We start from the raw sequence: 22931 nt of genomic DNA on the forward strand, positions 1-22931 counted from the left end.
ACCTGCCCACTGCACAGGCTCACACACCTGCTCACTCCCCCTCACAGTCTGACACACTTGCCTACTACGCAGGCTCAGAGGCACCTGGCCTCCTCCCCCTCACGACCAGTTCAGAGACACCCGTTTCCCCGCCCAAGCTGAGAGACATCTTAATCTTTTAAACAGGCTGACAGCCCGTGTGACCCTGCGCTAAACCCACAACACAGTTGTCCCTGGAGAGCAGTGCAGGGCGAGCCAAGCAGATGGTAGCAGGCGTGGGGGGAACAGGGAAGGAAAAGCACATTCAAGCATCCACCCTGCACACAGACAATTACCGTGGGCTAATGTCTGAATCACATGCAAATACAAGGAAGCAAACGGGAAAACAAGCAGCCCAACTATGTATAGGGTAACAAACGCCTGCAAGAAGAAAACCAGATGACAGACCCGGGTGCAGGCTGGACCCAGAAAGCACGTCCGAGTGGTGGACCTGGTCACCTGTGTCAGGAGCAGGGAGGCAGGCCGAGCATCCTTCCCCCGTGAATGAACCAACAGATGCACCCTTGGGGTGCTTCAGGACGTCACAACACGGTTGGTAAAGATGGGGCTTAAGAAAGGGATACAGGCACACACACACCACCTCCCCCTGCCATACTGTAACTGACTGAAGAATGGACAATGTGTGAGCTCTTGGGAGATTTCAACCAAAAACCTAAAAATAAAAGTTATTACGCAAAATTACTTTTTAACCATACTTTTCGACTTGTTAACACAATATCACTTGTGGTTGATAAATCAAGGGTTAGTTAATAAGTTAGGCGGTGGGTGTACCCAAGAGTTAGCGTTCAAGAATTGTGACCCCAAAGGATTGAACCAGACTCAGTGGTGGGCACTTCCAGGTTGATGCGCCTGGATACCCTTCGGATAGCTCCACAAACAACACAACATACAACATAAGATTGTGGCCACCACTGCAAGCCCCAAAGATATGCGATTCTATCAAAATAGCACATCAGATACGGGGAGGGCTGGATGGAAGAGGGCGTACCTATAAAGTGATGGAATAATAGATAATTCAGATTTTGGATTACGGAGAATGGCGTGAAGCCGCACAGATATCACGAACAACAATGTCCGCATATAGCGCACCCATCACTGAACGATACACAAATCACTAGTGTGTCCAAGCAGCGACCATAAGGAACACCCCTGGGCTGCCCAAGGATTCTAATGGGACCTTCCATCACCAAAGGACAAAATTGGCAATAAATTCTGAGAGAGTATGACCATTGTATATGCTAAATCATTGTAGAGGGTTTGGAAAAGGAGGTTGGATATTTTATTTATTTTTTTACGTTTTTTTAATTCAATATGTTTAATTGTAGCCTTTCGCAACATAATTCTGCCAAATCCAACAGCAAAACTCTGATGGCATTTCAGAAACACAAAGATTTTGAGGCAGCTTCGCATGTTTTTTTTTAATTTTATTTTTGCAAACAGCCTCAAGTCCCCGTGGTCTTCTTTTGGTGCCCTGCCCAGTCTTTGAGAACCAGTGAGACAGAGGTGGCTCTTTTCTCTTGGTTGAACACTTCTGATTGGATAAAAAATAAATATATAAAAAACCCTAGTCCAGCTATCTGGGCCAAAGAAAGACAATGCTGAAGTGCAAATGCTTTTAAGGATGTGGAAAAGGAAGACTGTTTGCAATAAGGTTTTCACACTAAATGTCGATATTTTATTCCATATAATGCGGTGGGGGGTCTCTCATGCCCCTCTCAGCCCCACCACCAAAAATGGGTTTCGTGGCAGTCGTATTCTATTCATGTATTTATCTCTGACCTTCCATTCCGTTACTTTTTCTGTCATTTTAGTTCTCTCGTGGTCCCCTTTGATATTTTTCAGTCTTCCTTTCACACATCAAATTTGTGTGCCCCCCGCCCCCCCAGTTCCATATCCAAGTTACCACCTTCTCTGAATCGTGCAATGGCCGAAGTTTCCTGGGGTCGTTTATTTCAAGCGCCTTCTGGCTTGGGTTTCTTGTTGCAGACAAGAGCTGCCTTCAGAGCAGAACACGCCGCGAGCAGACACCCGGGGGCGCAAAATACACTTTTCAACCCTAGGTTAGGAATTCAGGTTTGTAAGGCTGGTGGGTTAAGTGGGGGTGGGGGTTCACAGGGGGACATAAGATTCTTGTCCCAGGCCCCCCCCAGCGCTAGAGCCGGCCCCGGGCAGGTATCACACAGGTGTAAGCTGATGAAGTATAATGGGGTACCCCAGAAAGAGGTGGGGTTCTCGCAGCCACTTTCAGGCAAGAACTGGACGCATTATAACACACTCTAGTCTGCCCTGGTGTCAGGACAGCCAAGGAGGAGCGGAAGTGGTAACCAGGAAGTGGTTTCAAACCGACTAGAAGCAGAGAGAAAACACAACAGTGATGTGAACTCGCTGAGGGAAGATGTTACTCGAAGATACTTGGAGACGAGGGCCCGATGTGTGCCCATAAAGGCCTCAGGCTGAGGGAACAGATAGCGCGCTGAAACTGAAAGCGCCTCCTGGCACCCTCAGAAAAACACTCCGACCACAGGAGCCTGATCTTAAATACCCCTCTGTGGTGCTACCCATGAAGAGGTTACTCGGAGAACTGGGGTATAGCTAAGGTGATTCTCACCAGAGGATACAGGGTCACCTGTCACACAGGCAGTGTCCCACCCACCTCTCCCTGGCCTCACCCATCAAACCCCGACTACTCTACAGCCAATCATGGATTCAACTTCAGCTACTCATTCCAAGTTCATCTAGCGCGATCACTGATGTCATCCAAAGGGAAGGTTTGTGTCAAAGTTTTCAAGAGGGCGTCAAGGAGATGGAAGGCGCGTGAGGGCTGCCCACACTGATGGTGAAACACAGCATGCGCTATGGGGTCCTGTCCTGGGCAGGGGTGTGGAATTCCTATAGCCTGACGCCCGGGACATATTGTTTGTGGCCAAGGACAACACGTTTCCAGATTTATTTTGTCCTCGGGACAAGTAGGCAAAACCCCCTGCAGCACAAACCCTTTGTCTGCCAAATTACAGTACTACATTATGGAACTGAGAAAGGAATTGTCTGCAGTTGAAGTCATATTTGTGTCTATATGTTAATGCGATTCAAACTTGTATTTATGGTTCATTAATGCAAAACCTTTATTATTAGGGTGAGCGTTCCAAATAAATGGTGTAAGCTCCGACTGCACTACTGACTGCTTCCAGTAAAAAAATAAAAAAAAGTGTACACCATTTACAATGTTTAACAATATGATGCTACGTAAAACGCTCACAGAATGCTCTCTGATTAAATGAAAATATTTGCAGAAGGTTCACAGCAAGATTGTTGCTTCTTTGCTTTCAAAATACAACATTCACAAAAAAATGCAATAAGAAAAAATGTTTTACTAAACTGAAATTTTATGTACCATTTCTTTGAAGCACTATTGAGTAAAAATGTGTTGATGTATGGTAGCATAAAAAAAAAATATTCATAATGGGCAGTCAGTGTAACCAATTTCAACAAGATTATGGGAGAAATGACAATAAACAAGCATTTGCAAAGCCAAGAGTTCTGGCATCGGTGGTCAGACCTTTGAGTTTGTCAATGCGTATCTAGCATGGCTTTTGTAAAGCTTTATCGTTGTGGAAGCAGCAGGGCCCTCACTACTGTAACAAACATTGGCAAAAAGCAAAAATATGTGTTGGTCTCAAAAAGCACACATTGCCATAGTAGTTCATGGTACTGAACAAAACTACTCAATTATTTAAAAAAAAAAGTCACAAAAGTGTACCCATGGTATTTGTTAGTGCAGATTTACGGATCTCATGAATTCACAATGATTTACAGAAGTAGACCAGGGAATCGTACTCCTAGAAAATATCTGTAACCTATATTTTAGCAGAAGAAAATATGCAAGTATAGATTTGCTCATGGAAGCATCTGTTGAACATTCATTTTCTCCTCCAACCACTTTTTTCCCCAACCCTGAAAGAAGTTTTACTTCTGAACCCTGTGAGGGGTAAATTTCCAACATTCTCGGAAAAGATTAGAGAAGAGCTGGTGAAAACCTTTAAAACACACAAGTAAGTCGGTTTGCACAGACTCAAAAGGGCATTCCAACCCTGGAGCTACTGCTTACCGCTACCTTCAGCCCCTGTACGTAGAACTGCAGACAGGTGGCATAATAAGAAACGTACTAGTATTCAAATCCTACTATAGTGTTAGCCCTGACATAATCAGGGAGGCTGTTATCAGAGCTCTTGTATAATGAGATTGCTGCCATCATTTGTTGCTGTCCTACATGGCACCAAAGGGACAAGTAGATTTTTTTTACAGGGCAAGTAGATATGTGAGCAACCTGTCCCATCGGCAAGTAGATATTTTATTAAATTCCACACCCCTGCCTGGGGCTCAACAGAAGCAGAAACATGAAGTGACAAGTCCACCTCAGAAAAGAAGACTTCCAAACAACATCACCTTCTATCGCTTTGGAAAAAAAATATCCCTCATGCCTGTGGGCACATTAAATAAATAATGAAGGTACGTTTTTTATATACCACCAGCATGTCACCTTACAACCGCTCTGCATCACTTAAAATGAGCGGTGGTACGGAGCGAGGCAAAGACAATTCATCTAGCCAAGACCAAGGTCTCAAAGGTCTCTCTCCTGAGGTCCAGCTGGAAGGTGGCCCCTGGTGGCATCACTCGTAAATGAAATGGAGGAGGCAGCCGAGGCCACTTGTGATATGCACCAGCAGGGCAGAGCCTTACCTGGTGATGCGGTCTGCTGGATCTAATCCAGCCACAAGCGGCCAACAGTTACAAGCTCCTATTTTTCCTCACAACCGCCTGGATTCCATCATACAACACCAACCCTCTGAGGAGGAAAAATTCAATGTGTCATCTTGAAATGCGTTTAGGTCTTGGGTCCCACATATTTATCCACAGTATCAGTTTAAGGCTTTAAACCCCTTGCAGATTACAGCTCGCTGAACTGCCCCAACTCAACCCACTTCTCTACTCCTTCAGGAGATAGAAAAGAGGCATGATGTAGCCGGCATCAATAAAAATGCAGTCGGGAGAAGAGAATATCTGAATGTAGATGCAGTGAATGAGAAGACTCCCTGAATGATTATTGCACAAGAAGTTTTCTCACAGAAAGAGTGGAAAATATAATGAGCCACCGTCTGTAAAAAACAAAACAAAAAAAAAACACAATGGAGAAGCTAAAAACACTAACAAAAAGTACCCTAGACGAAACACATGATAGTAACAAAAGCCTCAAGAACAAAGACGGAGCTGGAGACCTCACACAAGACAATGGTATTTTTGGACTAAGTTGAAGTTAACCAGGTACGAAGCAGCCTGGTGGTCCCATCAGGTACCACGTTTCCAATGTGTTTCGGCATCTATATAAATAAGAAGTGGGCTGCTCCAGGTAGACAACCCGACGTTCACAGCAGCAATGCCAGGTCCTCCGACAGAGTTTACTTGAATCACTTTGGAGTTAGGTCAATGTGTTCATTATTGTATGTTCAACCTGCACCCTGTAAGGCCACAGATACCCCAGCCCCCAAAGTAAACACTGACTATATTTAAAGTTCAATGTATATAATCAGCAGCAGGGAAGCGACCTGCCCCAGCGCCTTGGTGTTCATATGGAGCCACATGAAGCTGTTTCACAAGAGGTTATGGCCGCTTTTAGAGCTCCTGCACCTTCACACACCTCTCTGTATGCAGAGTGCTTCTGAAAGCAAGCGGGCTGTGCCAAAAGGACACGCAACAGAGCAGGTCACACCTATTTTAGAAAAGCACTGCCAAGAAAACCCATGGTGTTATGTTTCAGTGCAGGCCAAAGCTTTACCTAAGCATGCTCAAGTTGTTCTACCTTTCGTTTGTTGCTCGTATGGCGTCTACATGGTAACAGAGGGCCATATGGCTCTCAGTGGGTACCCGTGTGAGGATGGAGTGTGGTCATGCGTATACCGTAGAGCGAACCTCGCCTTCCACTAATAACGGCCACCTGGCCCCATCTCTTGCGTGACACATTCAGTAACTCCTGGTTTTCTAGCAAACACCACCTGCTGGGATCAGGAAGAATTAAAATCAAAACTACAAGTCCCAAAATGCAATGTGCTGCAGGATGGAAAACAAGGACTGGCTGCGGGAGTCGCATGATGTAGGGCACTTGGAAGCTATTGTCTACATGCTGCAAGTGTTATGCTGTTTCTAGAGACCACAAACTTTATCATTTCTGTTGGTCCCATGGTGTTTCTGTAGGTTCTACACCTAGTGAGGGATAGACTCAAAGATTGTGTTCTAATGTGGCTTAGGGATTGCATTCCTCAGGCTCAACCTATGTCTGTAACCCTACTTCATTTGGGCAGAATCAATCAAACAAGGATTTATAAAGTGTGGCAATTCACCCGTGAGGGTTTCAAGGAGCTGGCACACAAAAACAGGGGGGAAAGCAAGGAGAAAGCAGTGAAAACAAGGGAAAAGTAAGGAAAAAGGCACACAAAAACGGGAGGAAAAGCAAGCAGAAAGCAGGTAAAATGAGAAAAAGCAAGGAGAAGGCAGACAAAAGTGCTAACGAGGGAAAAGCAAGAAGGCGGCACTCTCAAAACGGGTTTAAAAGCAAGAAGAAGACGGGAGAAAGGGCAATGCCACAGCATGGGGAAAGCAGGGCCTGGGACCGGCCTGGAAGGCTTTGCATTGATCCAGAATTTGTAATATTGACTCGGGGTGGGGGAAGGCCGAGTGGTGTGGCTGGGTGGGTGGATGTATATTCCAACAATAGCGCAATATATTTCACCCTCCTATCAAATCCCAATGAGGGTGGTCAGGGAACCCGACCCGGCATCTAACTGGCCATGGGCATTAGGCTCCGTGGCACCCTTGCCAGGCCTCTGCACCCTAGCCTGGGAGTTTAACAACTGACAGACCAGGACCAGGCAGGTTTGCTCTAGAGGAAGGTGCATGTTTTCATCTGCAGACAGGCGGATTCTCGTTGGGTGGACTTCCTGAGAAGCAGTGCTTCCCCCTGGATCTCCGGCAGCAGATCCTGCCCGCTTCATCAGGGCAGCTACCAAGTGTTAAATGGCATTTTCCTGCGCTGGCACTGAGGTCAAGCTGGCTCTACTGGCTTAAGGCAAATGTGGCTCTAACTACATGCTGAAAACAAGCAGCCGGGTGGGTAAGGCGCTTCCCTGGTTCTCCTCAGACTCCCGGTTGGTCCCACCACTCCTCCGCTGCCACCCAACATCGTGTCCACCTGCTGAGACCCGCTGACTCAGTCCCAAGCTTCAGACTAGCCATACTCTTAGAGGGGGCTTCAGTGTGAAGCTTGACCAGGTGACCCTGACCATGCCAGCCACACGCTTGATTCCGCCACACACCCTTCAGGCTTCGTGGAAAACTGAGCTTTGACCCGTTACCCAGACCCAGTTTCTCCTGACCCAGAGCACTGCAGTAGTTTGCACTCAGTCACCCTAGTTTGTAGTCATACTGCATTTTAGTGTTCTTGTGCATTTCTGCCTCCACTGCTCTCCAGGTACTTACGTGGAACTAGGCTTCCATCTCTATTTACGTTCACGCCTGGTATTGCAGTAGCTCACAAGGTATTTTATTTCAACATTAATGTCTACTTTAGGTCGAAGAGGACTAGGTTTGTAAATGGTTTTAGTGCATTTATAAAACTGTGCACTAACAATATTGTACAAAATGCTAGTTTACACTCGAAGTTACATGTCTACATTTATTTGAGGTTATTGCTTTTGAAACACATTTTCTGTGTCTTATAAGCTGTTCCATGATTACTTCTGAACTGGAACAAAGGACGTTTCGCAGTTCAGGGTCAGAAGTAATCCTGGAACAGAAACAGCTTTGGTATCTGCAACAGACAGCATCAGGTGCCTAGCTGATATAGGGAAGGCGATCCCAGCTCACCAAACGCTTACAGCAATTGGGACTTAAACATGTGGCTTTGAAACTGATAATTTCTTTCCTCAAAGACAGATCCCAGATGGTGACAGGTGAATCAGTTTAAATCCCACCATGTGGGATTCCACTGGGTTCGTCCCTGAGCCCCACACTGTTCAACCTATACGTCTCTCCTCTTGCCGAGCCTATACGCTCTTTTGGGCTGCCGAGGAAAGTATTTTCATTTATCTCTCGTTTGTCTCCTCTAGGATTGACTATTGCAATGCACTATATCTTGAAACCAACAAGACAACTCAAGCTGTGCTGCATGTAGTGGAGAACGCAGAGGCACGACTGATGCTGGGCATCCCTAAACGGCAGTCAGTTTCCAAAGGCTTCCTTGAACTCCAGTGGCTTCCGGCCAAAAAAGAGCATTATGGTCAAGGCATTATGTATTGTGCATGAAGCTCTACACACCGTGAATCCTGATGGGATTAAAACCATGTTTCAGTGGTAAATGCCATAAAGAAATCTCCACTCTGCAAATCACAATTGGGTTGTTGTCTCCAGAGTTTGAAAAAAAGAGATAGGGAGGCGGAGCTTTCTCATTCGCGGCAGCGACTCTCTGGAACTCTCTTCCTCATCATCACACCTGTCTGAAAATGCACACTCCCTTCAGGAAAGCATTAAAGACCTGGCTTTTTCGGCCTTCAGGGAGGTTTTAGTTCCATCTGTGCAATCAGGTTCTAGCCTACTGCTGAGTTGTATAGCAGGACTAATTTCTTAGCACCTTGATGCCCATGGGCATTTGTGCACCTATACAAATTTGCCACATATCCAATCATAAGCTTTCTTCATGACTTATGCTAACTAGGCCTCAGCTGTGCCTCAACGCCATCTTGTTAAAAAAATGGGTGTTCTATCCTCGATGTTAACTATTTAATATTTCTGCAGCACATGGGCAAGCACAATTGTTTTGGTTTATTTCCACTGATGTTGTTCTTGCTGTTCTCGAAGATAGTTTTCCAATGTGAGTTTAGTACTTTTATCAGCAACCCAGAGTCTCTTCTGCATGTTCACAGTACATTAGTCATTCACAATAGTTTACTATTCTTTTTTAACTAGTTTGTGTTGTCATCTCCGGATGACTTTAGCATAGAGGGACTCGATCAATATTCGCATAGTGGGATAGTGCTTAGATGGTAAGGCAATATGACGTTTATTAGAACTGTGCTGTGATTTGATGAAATTATTACTTTTGCTCACACCACGAGGATTTTGCAGTTTTTATTCTGTATTACAAGAGGATTTCCTCTATAGTCCTTTTTTGATTTTGCTGTTTAGTATGTATTGCCCAGTCTCTGAGAACATTTATGGCACTGGCTTATGCATTGGCAATTACAAATTGAGTTTAATAAATCTTGGAAACATTTTTCTAAATCTCGCCTATAACTCACATTGTGAGTTCCTTGCTTAATCATCTGTAGTTCTGATATGCTGTGTGGTGCCTTGTCTCAGGACCCACTGCCTCATGAAACTGAGGTTTAACATCATCCCCGACCCATCTACTCGTGAACATGCTATCAAGGTAACTTTTGGGGAGGTCAGAATTAGTAGTTCCCCGCACCCGCAGGTCATGTCAGATTTACAGGATAATCATTGCATAAAGGGCTTCTGTTTAGATGCACAGAATGTAGGTTTTTCATATGTAGATATCCTAAAACTCGTGTGCATCTGGTCATTGTGGGTAAATGCTGCTTTAGATCATAAAAATCTGGGACGCTTCCAGGAGCTAAACCAAGTATTGCCCTAGTGCAGGTAATGCCTGTGAACTCCTTTGTGCACAACGTTCTAATGCTTTATAAGAAAGTTTGCACAAGTCATATATTCCATCACGTGCACATCCACCCCGGGAATCTAGAGCAGGTACTACCTGCCAGGAACAGGCTCCTCCCACTGGGCACCAACCCATTCTTGCCACACAAAACAAGCAGGCTGTTATTCTGGGGCACATACTCAGAGAGCTCAAATCTCTGAGCCTGGGCCTCAGAGAGCTCGGCTCTCTGACCATAGCTTTCTGAGCATGTGCCTCTGAGAGCCCAGGTCTCTGAGCATGTGCCTCCGAGAGCTCGGCTCTCCGAGCCTGTGCCTCTGAGAGTTCAATGAAGTACACACAAAAAGGATAGATAGAAAGCTTGATTGATAGCTTGATTGAAAGTTTGATTTAATCTCAGCCACTGCGAATTACCTTGCACCACATCCCAGTCTATCATTATTTTGCACACCATGCCACTTCAGTTTGGACCGAATCATATGCAAATCAGTCTTGACCCTGCTGCAGTGGGGACAGGTCCTCTCCGAAGCAGAACACAAGCAACCCAGGACCAGGTTCACCCTAGTTAAGACTCACAAGTCAGGTATAGCTTGATTCCAGTGGCACACTGTACATGGGACCCACATCTGAGCATACCTGTCCCACTTAGGGTGACACACATAGAGCAGGGTCCTGGCCGGGTCTAAACTGAGGGGGCATGATGTGCCAACCAACGATGGATTGGGATGCACCCCTAGTAATTACCAGTGGCTGAGACTGATGCTGGCATTCCATCCATCACTTTTTGTTGTACTTCAGAGAGCTCAGGGGCCTAGAAGAGGAAGATAACATGGGTCATTATTCTGCTGACTGCATGAAAACCAAACCCAGGCAGACCTTTCTTTTCACTTTAACAGGAAGCCAAAATCAGACTAAAATTCACTTAAATTCTGCAAGGTGCCAGCTAGGAAAATACAGCAAATCAAGCAAAAAAGGAAGTTGGCTTGGATTGCAGAGCCAAAAACTTGTACTGAAGAGAAGAGTCAGCGATTCCGGCTCTCACATAATATGAAACAGATACCAGAGGACGCGGAATGAGCGAAGCCGAGGTAACGGGAAGGCTTACCGCTTTGCTCGTTTCCAAACCACAGGGACAAATGAGCGCAGAGGGAAGGTATTTTGACTCATCAGCAAACTTTCAAATTGGTTAAAAACTCTAAGAGCAAATTTGAATCAGATTATACACAAACTAAACAAAATGGAAACCAAAGACCATAGTCAACGTGCTGCTGCCCAGGTTATACTGGTGGATCCCAAAACAGGGTTTATCAAAGTAACCATGTGGACATGCCCTAAGAGGTCTGAAAACAGCTTTCAGAGAATTAAAAAAAAAAAAAAAAATAACTTTACAAATTCCCTCAATCTCATCTAAAGATACTGAGAAGAGCAGGACAAGAAGTAATGCACAGAGCAGGCAGAACAGGGACGGTGCAGCTGAGAGATTCACTGCATAGTCTATGGTTGTGTTGGAGCAGACAGAAAAATAGGCAGCTCAGACAATCCCACCTCACATCCCTTTCTAGTGTCGAGCAGGCCCAAGCGCTCTGGCCCCTGTTGTAATCTCTCTGTGGGCTTTTAACCACGCCCATGAGTTAAGTTGGTTCGTGGGCTTGCCTTTTAAAATTAGCTTGATTTCATTAGTGAAAGGCATTCATACGTCATGCCTGTTACGGTGTTTAGCCCTCCTCGACCGCACAGGTAAGCTACTGAAAACATACGAGGCTCCATGTTTTCTGAATGGTTTCTGCACTATTTCTTTTTATTTTCTACACAGCGAGATCCCGCTGGACTTTAGTCGAGCGCTTTGCCTGACATCAACCCTGTTACATAGATAATTCTGCTTTTGCTGGTTACATGGATAATTCTACTTTTGCCCGTTAGATGGATAATTGCACTTTTGACGATACGTTTCACTGCGAGCGAACTTCTGTTTCCTTTTCTGTGTCTCCTTCACGCTCATGGCAACCGTCCACTTGCATATGTGCAATTGTTTTACTTTTCATTATCAGTTTATGTGGCAAGAAAAGTCAGGTTAGGACTTTACACTATAATAGCTCTAACTCCAGCAAATGAGATACCCAGTGCATTGCAAATGCTTGTTAATACTGTAATCATGAGTATTTCAGCCAGGGATTTGAGGAGGCCTGCTATATATGGCCTGCGTACCTATTTGTAATCCAGACACTAACCTGGGAGTTTCCTTAGCTGCTGTAGATTCGCACCACTTTGTCTTGCCAGGCAACATCGAGGAACTATCTGCCTGCCAGAAGAGCAAACGTGGAGCTACTGTGAGCAGACAGGCACTGCTGAGGATGGAGAGGCAGAAATGATTGCTCCTAATTGTCAAAGGGAGAAAGGTAAATGGGGGGAGAGGGTCAGCTGATGTATGGGGGTGGAGGGTCAGCTGATGCGCACATCCAAGGATCCAAAGTGAGCACCCAAAACGGCCCACAAGGAAGTTAAACAGGAGACAGACTTTATGGAAAGGACCATTTCCAAATTGACGTAAAGACCAGCAGATGGTTTTATAAGAGGCTGGTATCTGTGCAAGTATTCACGCTGCAAAAGTAGCCTGGGCTGCAGCTATTCTTTTTAGGGTCGAGCCTGCGCTAGAATGCGCTTGCGAGACGCTGTAGTAGTTAGAAAAGGGCTCGGAGCCCTGTCCATGTCACGTCAGTGTCATTGGTTCGTGGGCTTCATTAGTGGAAGGCACGCATACGTCATGCCTTTTCCGGTGGTTAGCCCTCGACCAGCGACCAAGTACTGAAAACATGCGAGGCTCGCTGTTTTCTGTCAAGTTTGTGGACTACTTTTTCTCTTTTTTTGCAGCGTGATCTCGCTGGGCAGAAGTCGAGCACGTTGCATGACTTCGCCCTGTTACATAGTTAATTGCACTTTTGCCGGTTACATAGATAATTGCACTTTTGCCGATAGGTTTCACTACGAGTGAAATGTAGCAGCGCGATCGTGCTCTTTTTTTCCCATTTAATGAGGAAAGAAAAGTCCGGTTGGGAGTTTACAACTGCTAATAGCTCTAACTCGGAGAAATGCGAGACCCGCTGCATTGCAAATGCTTGTTTAATCTGTTGCTGTGTCAGAGGTTTGTGTACCCCTAACCCCTGGATAATACCCGAATGTACCAGTGCAATGCTAAATCTGAGCATTGAAATAAAGACAAAGAAGGAAGGGGTGGGACGATTCTAAGTTTAAAAGGAGGGAGTTAAGGAAGATGAAAGATTATGAAGGCAATAAAAAAAAAATGAGAAAAAAAAATCAACTAACATGGTAGGAGTCACGGCGAAGGGGCAGAGAAAGGTGCTAAAATGAGGTAAATGGAGTCAAGGTAAGTGGGCTTCAGGAGAATGACCCGCCACTGTGACAAGTAAAACGTGACAAGAGAGATGAGAAGGGAGACAGACACGAAAAAAAAAAAAAAAGAGACAAATAGAGAAAGGGGTCGTCTAAAATGGAGCCCCCCCCATTGAACGGAAAATAAAAATAAAAAACTCATCCTATTTGAAGAAATTAGCACTCACCAGGACTATTATTATACCCTGAGACCAACATTTTTGTTTCAGTGATGCATTTAGGAGAGACCAAAATATAATTGTGATGACTCAGAGTACTTCTGAGATAGACAACAGTCCGTCATGCGTTGCAGTGTACTAACTTCATAAGAGGCAGAATGATACACAAAGCAGCCAATAGCAAGAGGTGAGAGAGCTGCGGTCCTCTGGGACAGCCAACGCCCACTCTAGGCGCAATAACTGGTAACATTAGTAACAGACAGCTTGGGTGACAAGCCAGAGCGAAAACACAGAGTCAAGCGAGAAGTAGAGAGTCCAGTCAGCGACAGGACATTAACAGGCGCAGATTAAGAAGGATAAAGTTTGTGGGCGGGATTAAAACTTGGCGCAAAAGGAGGACGGTGTGAGGAAGAGCACTTGAGCAAACCACCTGCTAGAAACATGATGGAACATTTTCTGTAGGAGTCCCAGAGGCACAGTCAAAAAACTTATGTATAATACATCAAAATAAAAATAAATAAAAAAACAAGTTAGCTGAAAAGCAAAATATGTTAGCGTGCAGGGGCGGAGAGCAAAGCTGCCCAGCCGGGTACAAATTCCAACAAAAACACTACTTGTACATCAGGTTTTGCACCCTTCGGGCACAATACGTGGTTTCCTTCGAATTGGAAGAGGAAGCAAACTGGAAAAAGCCGCAAGGCATGTCATCAAGCCAATCATTGTACGTAAAGTGTTCCTGCCATGATTTGCATGTCCATTCGTGTTTTCTTTAGGAAGATGTATTCATCAGTCATTGTGAAGCACAGGCGTAGCCAACATCCATGTACAACTTCTATCTAGGATGCTCACATGTTCTTAGTACATGTAATGTGAATACCCACTGTACAGATATATACGTATGATGTAGGGGAGCACCCCAAACGCATCGTTTACGACTGCCCTATATCAACAGACTTGCCCCTGAAGGAAGCACTGCATTATAGATGGCCTGAGGGTCCCTTGGTTTTAAAGCTACCTTCGCCAGGTCAGCGTGGTGTCTACTGTGGAGGAAGAGGTCAGGAGATATGAACCTAGGAAGGGTGGGAGGGACCTGTAAACTCATGCAACACCAAAGACTGAAGTTACTGGCCTTGTTTCACAATGGAAGGTGAATCCTTCACATGACCAATTTGACTAACAATTTGCCCAAAATACTTGGGACCTACTCAGTTATAGAAGAAACCTTCAGAGATGTCAATAGCTCTCCTGTGATGCAATGTTTATTTATAGTCAAGAGTATTACTATTCATTATTTATAAAGCGCTCATATGCTCCAGAGAGTCTAGGAACAACCACAGTTTTATAATGTGTGTATGAGCATGGGTGGCTGGAATTACTGAAGATGAGTCTATCATAAGCCAGCCCTCCCAGTACAGGGCAGATAGGCTCTGTGGCCATATGAGTGACTGCTTGTGGCTATTTTGTCACTGTGGAGCCTTCTCAGAGAGGCGGTGGGGGTTTGGGGGTGGGGAGGAGAATTCCCAGCCCTGGTACTTCTTGGGAGAGAGGATTGACGCAAGCAGTATTTGGGTGTAGACTGAAGGGGTTCTGAAAGACCTCAAGAGACAAAAGGACTGTGGCCACTGATGCAGATGAGCACCAAACTTATTTTCGGCTCCTCAAAGCCAAACAGTGGTGTGAAAGAGCACTTGTACGTTTGCTACAGACAGAACCTGGTGTAGGACCTGTGGCCGACCAGCAAGGGTAAGCATTCTTTCGGGAGGTTGATTTGTTGAAGTCTGCCTCACATTCAACAAGATTACCCAGATAAAAGGTATCACACTCCAGTATCAGGAAGGAGGAAAGAACGAACTGAGAAATGTCGTAAACGCAATTGCTTAGAAAACGCTGAGTAAACTGCCTCCACATTCAATTTCTAATGACATCCTACTATGCATTCCATAAATACATATAAGAACCTGGTTATCGCTGCAGACGCCAAAGGGCGGCCGCTATGAACCTGCCCGACATCCACCCAGATAAGTTCAGAAGCTTTAGTGAGATCCTGCTCCACCAACAAGCCATGTCCCTCTAAAACCACCTCTCCTCCACCCCAAGCACGAAGCTTTGACACTGGGTGGAAACACATCTCTTCTTAGAAGCCTAAATACTTTGAAGCTGTAGAGCCCCCTTAAACTTAGAAGTTTACTCCCTTATTCCACCTTTACCTTGCTAAACGTGTTGTGAAGCTGCTTTCAAACACCACATGTGTTACGTGGGCCTCCTGCCCACACCCATCCACCCTCACAAAAACTAACACCCAGTTCACTCACTGGGCTCGTGCGTTGTTGAACCCTGGACCAGCGAACCTACTATTTTTTAGAAACTTTATCTATTTCCCATGGCCAAAAGTCCGTAAAATCCACCTCCCCCCCCGAACATGCGCCAAACCGTACAAAAATAAGCAGAACGTACATAGCAAGTGCAAAGCGAGAGGAGACAGTCACTCTTTGGCGCAAGCACATAAGTATGGTTAAAAGTTGAATGTATAAAATTGAAACCCCCCCAAAAATAAAAGGAAAGAAAAGTGACTACATTTATAAGGATGAGAATGTTTTTTTGTGTTCTAACGATTTCATACATTTGAGGTAACTCAGTAGGTTCAGCGCTACTGCAGAGATTGTTTTATAATCCTCCAGCCGGAACCATTAAATCCGGGAAGGGCCAACACAGCCTTTCAGTCTACGGAGGGTCACAGAACAAGAATCACCGAGTTGAGTAATAACAGCTATTAATAAGCAAACCAAGTGACCGTCAGTTTGTGGGCAGCGCTTAACAGACGGACAGCCTTAGTATAAATATTAGCAGGTGGGTCATCCAAGGTCCAGAGCTGACCTCCCGTCTCCATGCAGGAACTATCCTAGATCTGCAAGTTCATGCTCGGACAGTAACTGTGGTGATGTTTCAGCAGGAGTTAATTCATTCCCCACCCCCTTCACGCACTTAGGTACCCAGATCTTTAGGTTACACACCCACCTATATTCACTCCTTGCTCACGGGTGCTGAAGTCGAAGGGTTCCGGGAGAATCCAAGAACGGGCAGAAAGTGGCGCTATATTAAGGCACTAGAATTTATATAACACTATCCCAACTCCCGCTGGGAAACACTAACTTTTTTTTGCCTTGGAGAAGAAACAGGGTGGGCAGTTTCACCCTGAAATGTCAGGTAGTGAGTTATTAACAAGCATGCCCCTGAGCACCCCGAGGGAGAGGTTTCCAGATCAGAGGGAGAGGTTTCCAGATCAAAGGGTGAGGAGCGAGGGCCAAGTTACAACTCTCCTCTCCACCAATCAGACTGTGGTCTTTGGTAAACGACCAACAAATCCCTTTATTCTCTATATCCACTTTGTAATGCATTGGGAGCATTTTCTGGCACAGGATTCGAATCCTGATTTATTTAAGCATCTCCTTCCTATCCAGAGCCAGGCTTAGGAGTTGGCCCTGAGGTTTGCGTGAGGTGGTTGCACCGGTCCTGAACCTCCAGGCCTGTTGTGATGCTAGTCCACTCTGACCTTATCAATGACCCCACCTGTAGAAGTCCATGGTCACAACAACAAGTGGCATAGGAAGGGGCAAGGGAGCTTCACCCTCCACTCCTGCAGCCCTTGCATCAGTGCCCACCGTGCAGAAACAGAGACCACCAGTACCACGGTTTGAGCCTCGGCTCAAGTATGAGTGTCCATGACAGTACATGTGGTCATAATCAACTAAAAATGTTGCCTGCATACAACTCACAGCAAAGCGCAATCACCCCACATCGTATAGGGGTTGAGCGCCATGCCATCCTCCAACTCCTTACTAGCTCGTGGTGGCCAAGTGGGGCTGGCAGGCTGCTACAAAGCCAACACAGACTGACCAGGACCACGCTTCACACAGTCATTTAAATAAGGTGGAATGGACCAACCCCTACTGATAGGAGCATATAACTGGTGACTCCAACTTTTTCTGTAATAAGAGCTACTTCTATTCAGCGAAAATCATTCTGAGCTACCAATCATATTAGTGTTGTAATCGTGACGACATCGAGCAGGATTACAATAGCAAGGGGGGGGGAGGGGGGAGCACACTGCTTCTCATCCCAGCACAGTTCACCCCACTGCATCCTGGTGAATGCAGGATTACATCAGCAGCCACCATATGCAAGATTACCAGCAGGGGTGACCTCGGTGCATCCTGGGTAATACATAGCAGCGATGTCGCTGCCACCAAGGACACACATTAGCAATTAGCTTCACCAGCGCCAACTGATTTAGCAGTCAAACATTAGCTTTAATTATATTTTGGAAATTCAACCATTTTTCGACAAATATCAGCTTATGAGTTTTGAAAATACACATTTTTCTGGCATACACAAACTTGCATTTTTGTGTGTATATATATATATATATATATATATATATATATATATATATATATATATATATATACACATATATACACAATTTGACCAAGAAAAGCTTCTAAGGTAGTGTTACAGCCAGCTCAATAGTCACTCACTGGAGAAGCCTGGCATATACATTCCCCTACAATGCTTAACAAAACCTGCCCCTTCTACAGTGCCTCGCAGTTCCGGTGGCCCTCTTGACTGCTATAAAAGGTTATCTGTGACCAGGCCTGAGGCTAGCTTACTAAGTAACTTCCTGTTATCGGCGACAGGTTTTAAAATGCCTAGTTTAGAAGTCTACAGGACACCTTTCCAGCTTTGGTACTTTCCTTTTAGCGAGATAATTCAGTTGCCGCAAAGTACCTACACCAAGACTACAGCAACCACAATGCACTAGGCTGTTAAGAAAAAAGTCCAGGATCGAGGCGCTGTGTCGCTGATTCCAGGCAGCCAACTGTCTAACCCATCAGCCTAGATATTTTACAGCATTTAATTACAACCCTTAATTAAATTACAACCACCTAACTTACTTGGCCACAACGTGCCCCGCACTAAGCTCGTTCCTGGCTCCCGCCAGCAATTCAACAGTCACGACATGTTCTGTAACCAGACGATGGCAACTGATCAAACAACAGGCCCAAAATATTGATAATTCTAAAGCGAGAAAAACTCTCTTCAAAACAAAATCCATCCCAGGCCGTGACACTTCCAGACTGTCTGGGGAAAAGCCAAAACTCTAATGAAATAAGAGGCGTTTGTGCGCGTCAGGGTGATTAAACGGTTACACAAATGCGTGTCTGTTAAATATAAAAGCCACCATTAGCGCGGGATGTTTGGCCTTTCACAGCAAAATAATGATGCACTTCAGGGCTGTTAGCAGAGAATAGGGCGCTGCTAAGGATGTGGCTTGCAAGTGTTCGTCTCTCAGAAGCCTATTCAAGCATCTTGGCCCCGAGTCAGACCAACCCCAAGAGAAGCGTCACCTGCCCCTCTCACACACAACTTACTAACAACCACTTAACAATGACACTAGCACAACTCGTCACACACAGAATTTGAAGCATTTTGCACCCATCCTCAGTAGAAGACGGGTCAGTTCTGAAGAAATGTTATTACATTCGTTCCAAGACGCACCCAAAACTGGTTCGACGGGTACCCCGGCTGCAGGCCTGCGTTGTGCCAGGCCTCTGCCATCCATCCCACTTTACCATACCCAAGAGGACCCTGCTTACCAGCGATGGCCGACTCCTCGGTCTCCGGGGGTCCGGGGGGCTTCTCGCCTTGGCCCTGGTGAAGGAGGGACGCGCAGAGCACCCACACCGCCACCCTGGACCACAACTCCATCGTGTGTGATGCTCGGGTCCGGTGCCTGTATCCTCCGGGCGTGGGTCAATGCCCTCTCGGCATCTGTCGCAGCTGGATCACCCCAAGCACTTCCCCGGATATTCCACAAGTACCTTTAGAAACAGATACTGCCCAGGACGCCAACGCAGGTGAATCCTGGGACTCGAGCTACTTTAAATCCACAGCTGAAAGTCATCCAACAAGGCGGGGCCGGGGATGCTGCAACGCTGTTCTGTCCTTTAATAGTTCACCTGGGTGTGCACACAATGCGAGAAAATAGGACAAAAAAATAGCAGCGCTTTCATCTACTCCTCGGACACATTCCCATTGGTCATCGGTGTCAGCCTAATTCCAAAGTGTCAAAGCAAAACCCCGTCTTTTCCAGAGACCGGAGATGTTTGGAAATCCACAATCCTCTTAGAAAGGCAGTTCGGGGTGTCCAGGCTCCCTTGCTGGGCCCGGCCTGGCTACAAAGGCAACCAGGATGGCTCCAGTCCTCAGAAGCGCGATGTTAAAACGTGCACCTTCTGCAGAAGATTTTGGAATATCAGTATTTATCGGATATTGTAGAAAACCTGTCCACTTCCTAGGGCTCGAAAATAGCCCCTTAACATTCAGGGCCTCCGCTGCGCACCAAGGTAGGTGACAGTTTGAATGTTTAGCAGCGAATCAAGAGTTAGTATAACAATTATTATATGTGCCAGTGATAATTGTGAAAAAAAGTTTTCTAGCGCCTTCAATAATGAAGCCTTAAGCATAAAGCTAAGCACTTGATCCTGCAGCCAGCCTGGTGCGGGCCAAACTCCAGCTGAGCAAACCTCGTTATTCCCCTCTGTAAATAGGAGGGCACACACTGATCCGGGTCAGTCTGGGGGCGCCAGGACAGGAGGAGGACGCACAGCTTTCAGGGCCTCAGGACAGGCTCCCCTCCCAGGCCACAGGGCAGACACCCTTCCCAGGCCACAGGACAGGACACAAAGCAGGCTCTCCTCACAGCCCACGGGACAGGCCACAAGGCAGACTCCCCTCACAGCCCACAGGACAGGACACAAGGCAGACTCCCCTCCCAGGCCATAGGCCAGGCTCTACTCACTGGCCACAGGACAGGCCACAAGGCAGGCTCCCCTCACAGGCCAGGCTCCCCTCCCAGGCCTCAGGACAGGCCACAATGCAGGCTCCCCTCCCAGGCCTCAGGACAAGCCACAAGGCAGGCTCCCCTCACAGGCCAGGCTCCCCTCCCAGGCCTCAGGACAGGCCACAAGGCAGGCTCCCCTCCCAGGCTACAGGGCAGGCTACAGGGCAGGCTCCCCTCCCAGGCCTCAGGACAGGCCACAGGGCAGGTTCCCCTCTCAGGCCACAGGGCAGGCTCCCCTCTCAGGCCACAGGGCAGGTTCCCCTCCCAGGCTACAGGGCAGGCCACAGGGCAGGCTCCCCTCTCAGGCCACAGGGCAGGTTCCCCTCTCAGGCCACAGGGCAGGCTCCCCTCTCAGGCCACAGGGCAGGCTCCCCTCCCAGGCCTCAGGACAGGCCACAAGGTAGCCTCCCCTCCAAGGCCACAGGGCAGGCTCCGCTCCCAGGCCTCCTGACAGGCCACAGGGCCCGGTGTCAATCAAAGGGCTGGGATTACTGGGCGACGCCGGCTCTCCAGTTACTGCACTCGCCCAAAGATGTCACCGGAAGCGGTCACTGGACGGGTGGCCAGGAGGCGAGAGTCCTGGACGGTCACTCAGTGTCCCTTTCCCCAGTTTAGTGACTGTGCTGCAGGATCTGCAGAGGTCTCGACAACTCTGGCTCAAGGGCAGGACAAGATCCCATCCATTTCTGGGCTCCCCAGGTTGTACTCTAGCGGCCTGAGGGTGCACCAGGCCTCACAGCGCCCAGCTTTCCACCGCCAAGGCCCTCGTCCTTGAAGGCCCCACAGGTGTCAGTGGCTCAGTTGTCAGTGGTTCAATGGTGCATACCCTAGGAGCAGCCTTTGGTAGAGCGCTGCACCCTGGATGTCTCTCATCGGTCCACGCTCGCGCCCCAGCTGTCTCTTACAAAGTGCTTCTCGAGAGTGCAATCCACCAAGCGCCTAGAGGCCCTCCTCTGAAGTCTTTATAAACATCCTCTCCACTGGTACCAGGATGTCGGAAGGAGTGCAATGCTTCACCTACGTCTCTTGCAGTCTCCGTCCTTGGGGGTCTGCAGGGTGTCTCGGATGCTCTCCTGGGAGATCCCTGGTTCGACCAACGAAGAGACAGCCTCAGACAGCGCTCTTCTTGTGCTCTGGGGCGGACGTCACTCAAGCCTCCACCACCGGCCAGCTGTCTAACTGCATAGAAGAGCAGTCTCTCCGTACCCGGAGGCAGAAGTCGCTTTTAAAACTTGAACAGCAGTCTCCTCTTAGTCCGATGCACCGGTCTCCTTTCGCAAGGATGTTCTTATTCTGGAGCAGCAGTCTCTCCAAACCCTCGGGCAGGCGACAGTCTCTTCTTGCACTGGGAGAGTCTGCTCCTACCCTGCAGCAGTCTCGTATCATTAGCCAGCAGTCTCTCCTCACCCTTGGCCAGGAGTCTCTTTTTTACTCCGGTGCAGAACTCTCTTTTAACCCCTGCTGCAGCGATCTCTTCTTGCCCGGGTGCAGGAGTCTCTTTTTTACCTTGGTGCAGAAGTCTCTTCTTCCCCCGGAACAGCAGTCTTTTTACCCCTACAGCAGCAGTCTCTCCTTGCCCAGGTGCAGCAGTCTCTTTTTTTACCCTGGTGAAGAAGTATCTTCTTCCCCCAGAGCAGCAGTCTCTTTTTACCCCTGCGGCAGCAGTCTCTACTTGCCCAGGTGCAGCAGTCTCTTTTTTACCCTGATCAGAAGTCTCTTCTTCCCCCAGATCAGCAGTCTCTTTTTACCCCTGTGCAGCAGTCTCTCCTTGCCCGGGTGCAGCAGTCTCTTTTTACCCCTGTGCAGCAGTCTCTCCTTGCCCAGGTGCAGCAGTCTCTTTTTGCCCTGATGCAGAAGTCTCTCCTTCCCCCAGATCAGCAGTCTCTTCTTGCCCGTGTGCAGCAGTCTCTTCTTGCCCGGGTGCAGCAGTCTCTTTTTGCCCTGACCCAGGAATCTCCTCTTTAACCCGATGCAGCAGGAGCTGCAGTCTCTCCTGGCCCCTGTGCAGCAGTCTCTCCTGGCCCCTGTGCAGCAGTCTCTCCTCGCCCGGGTGCAGCAGTCTCTCGTCGCCCGGGTGCAGCAGTCTCTCGTCGCCCGGGTGCAGCAGTCTCTCGTCGCCCGGGTGCAGCAGTCTCTCGTCGCAGTCTCCCCGGTGCAGCTCCGTCCCGGGCGCCCTGGATCCCGGGCCGCCCGCTCTCCGCCCCTCTCCGGGCTCAGGACCCGAGTCACCCCGGCCGCCCTGGCTTCCTGTCCGCGGCGGCTCTGCTCCGGCTCCAGCTGTCAGGACAGGCGGCGGCCTCGGGACTGCGACAAGGCGGCTTCCGCTCCTCCTCCCCAGCGCGCAAGCCCCGCGGAGCCAGGCCACGCCCCCCGCCGCGCTCCGGAGCAAGCCCCACGCGCCCGGCGAAACACGCCGCAAACAGGCCCCGCCCACGCGAGGACAGAGGAGGGCTACAGAAGAGCAACGGTAAGCCTTCTTCTCTTGGCTCTTCACACCTCCAACTCTGTTGGGAGCCCTCAGATGTTGGTGTCATTAAAGCCAATGGAGGTCATTTGTTTAAATGGGATATTTCTATGTTATTTACACACTTTAAGTCACATACAGCGAGTAGCTGAATTACTTCTAAGCCCTTCTGATATATTGGTTAGGGCCCCCATTACAAACTGTAGGTCACTGGACTGATGTAACTGCACCTCATAAAAT

At 47.7% G+C, this 22931-nt stretch overlaps 1 protein-coding gene across 10 annotated transcripts in view; it reads right to left on the reverse strand.

The window, feature by feature from the left end:
* STIM1 (stromal interaction molecule 1) overlaps window positions 1–22577 on the reverse strand; it is a 390030-nt gene extending 367453 nt beyond the window's left edge. For 4 of the 10 annotated variants that reach the window (XM_069203714.1, XM_069203711.1, XM_069203718.1 and 1 more), the window contains exon 1: window positions 18981–22577. In XM_069203714.1, the coding sequence (XP_069059815.1) occupies window positions 18981–19092 (112 nt within the window). In that variant the 5' untranslated portion in view covers window positions 19093–22577. The remainder of the gene's footprint in view (window positions 1–18980) is intronic. The other 6 variants (XM_069203710.1, XM_069203712.1, XM_069203709.1 and 3 more) reach the window with 3 other exon arrangements.
* Window positions 22578–22931: the final 354 nt, after the last annotated feature.

Source organism: Pleurodeles waltl, chromosome 8 (assembly GCF_031143425.1).
Source record: "Pleurodeles waltl isolate 20211129_DDA chromosome 8, aPleWal1.hap1.20221129, whole genome shotgun sequence".
NCBI classification, from domain to species: Eukaryota; Metazoa; Chordata; class Amphibia; order Caudata; family Salamandridae; genus Pleurodeles; species Pleurodeles waltl.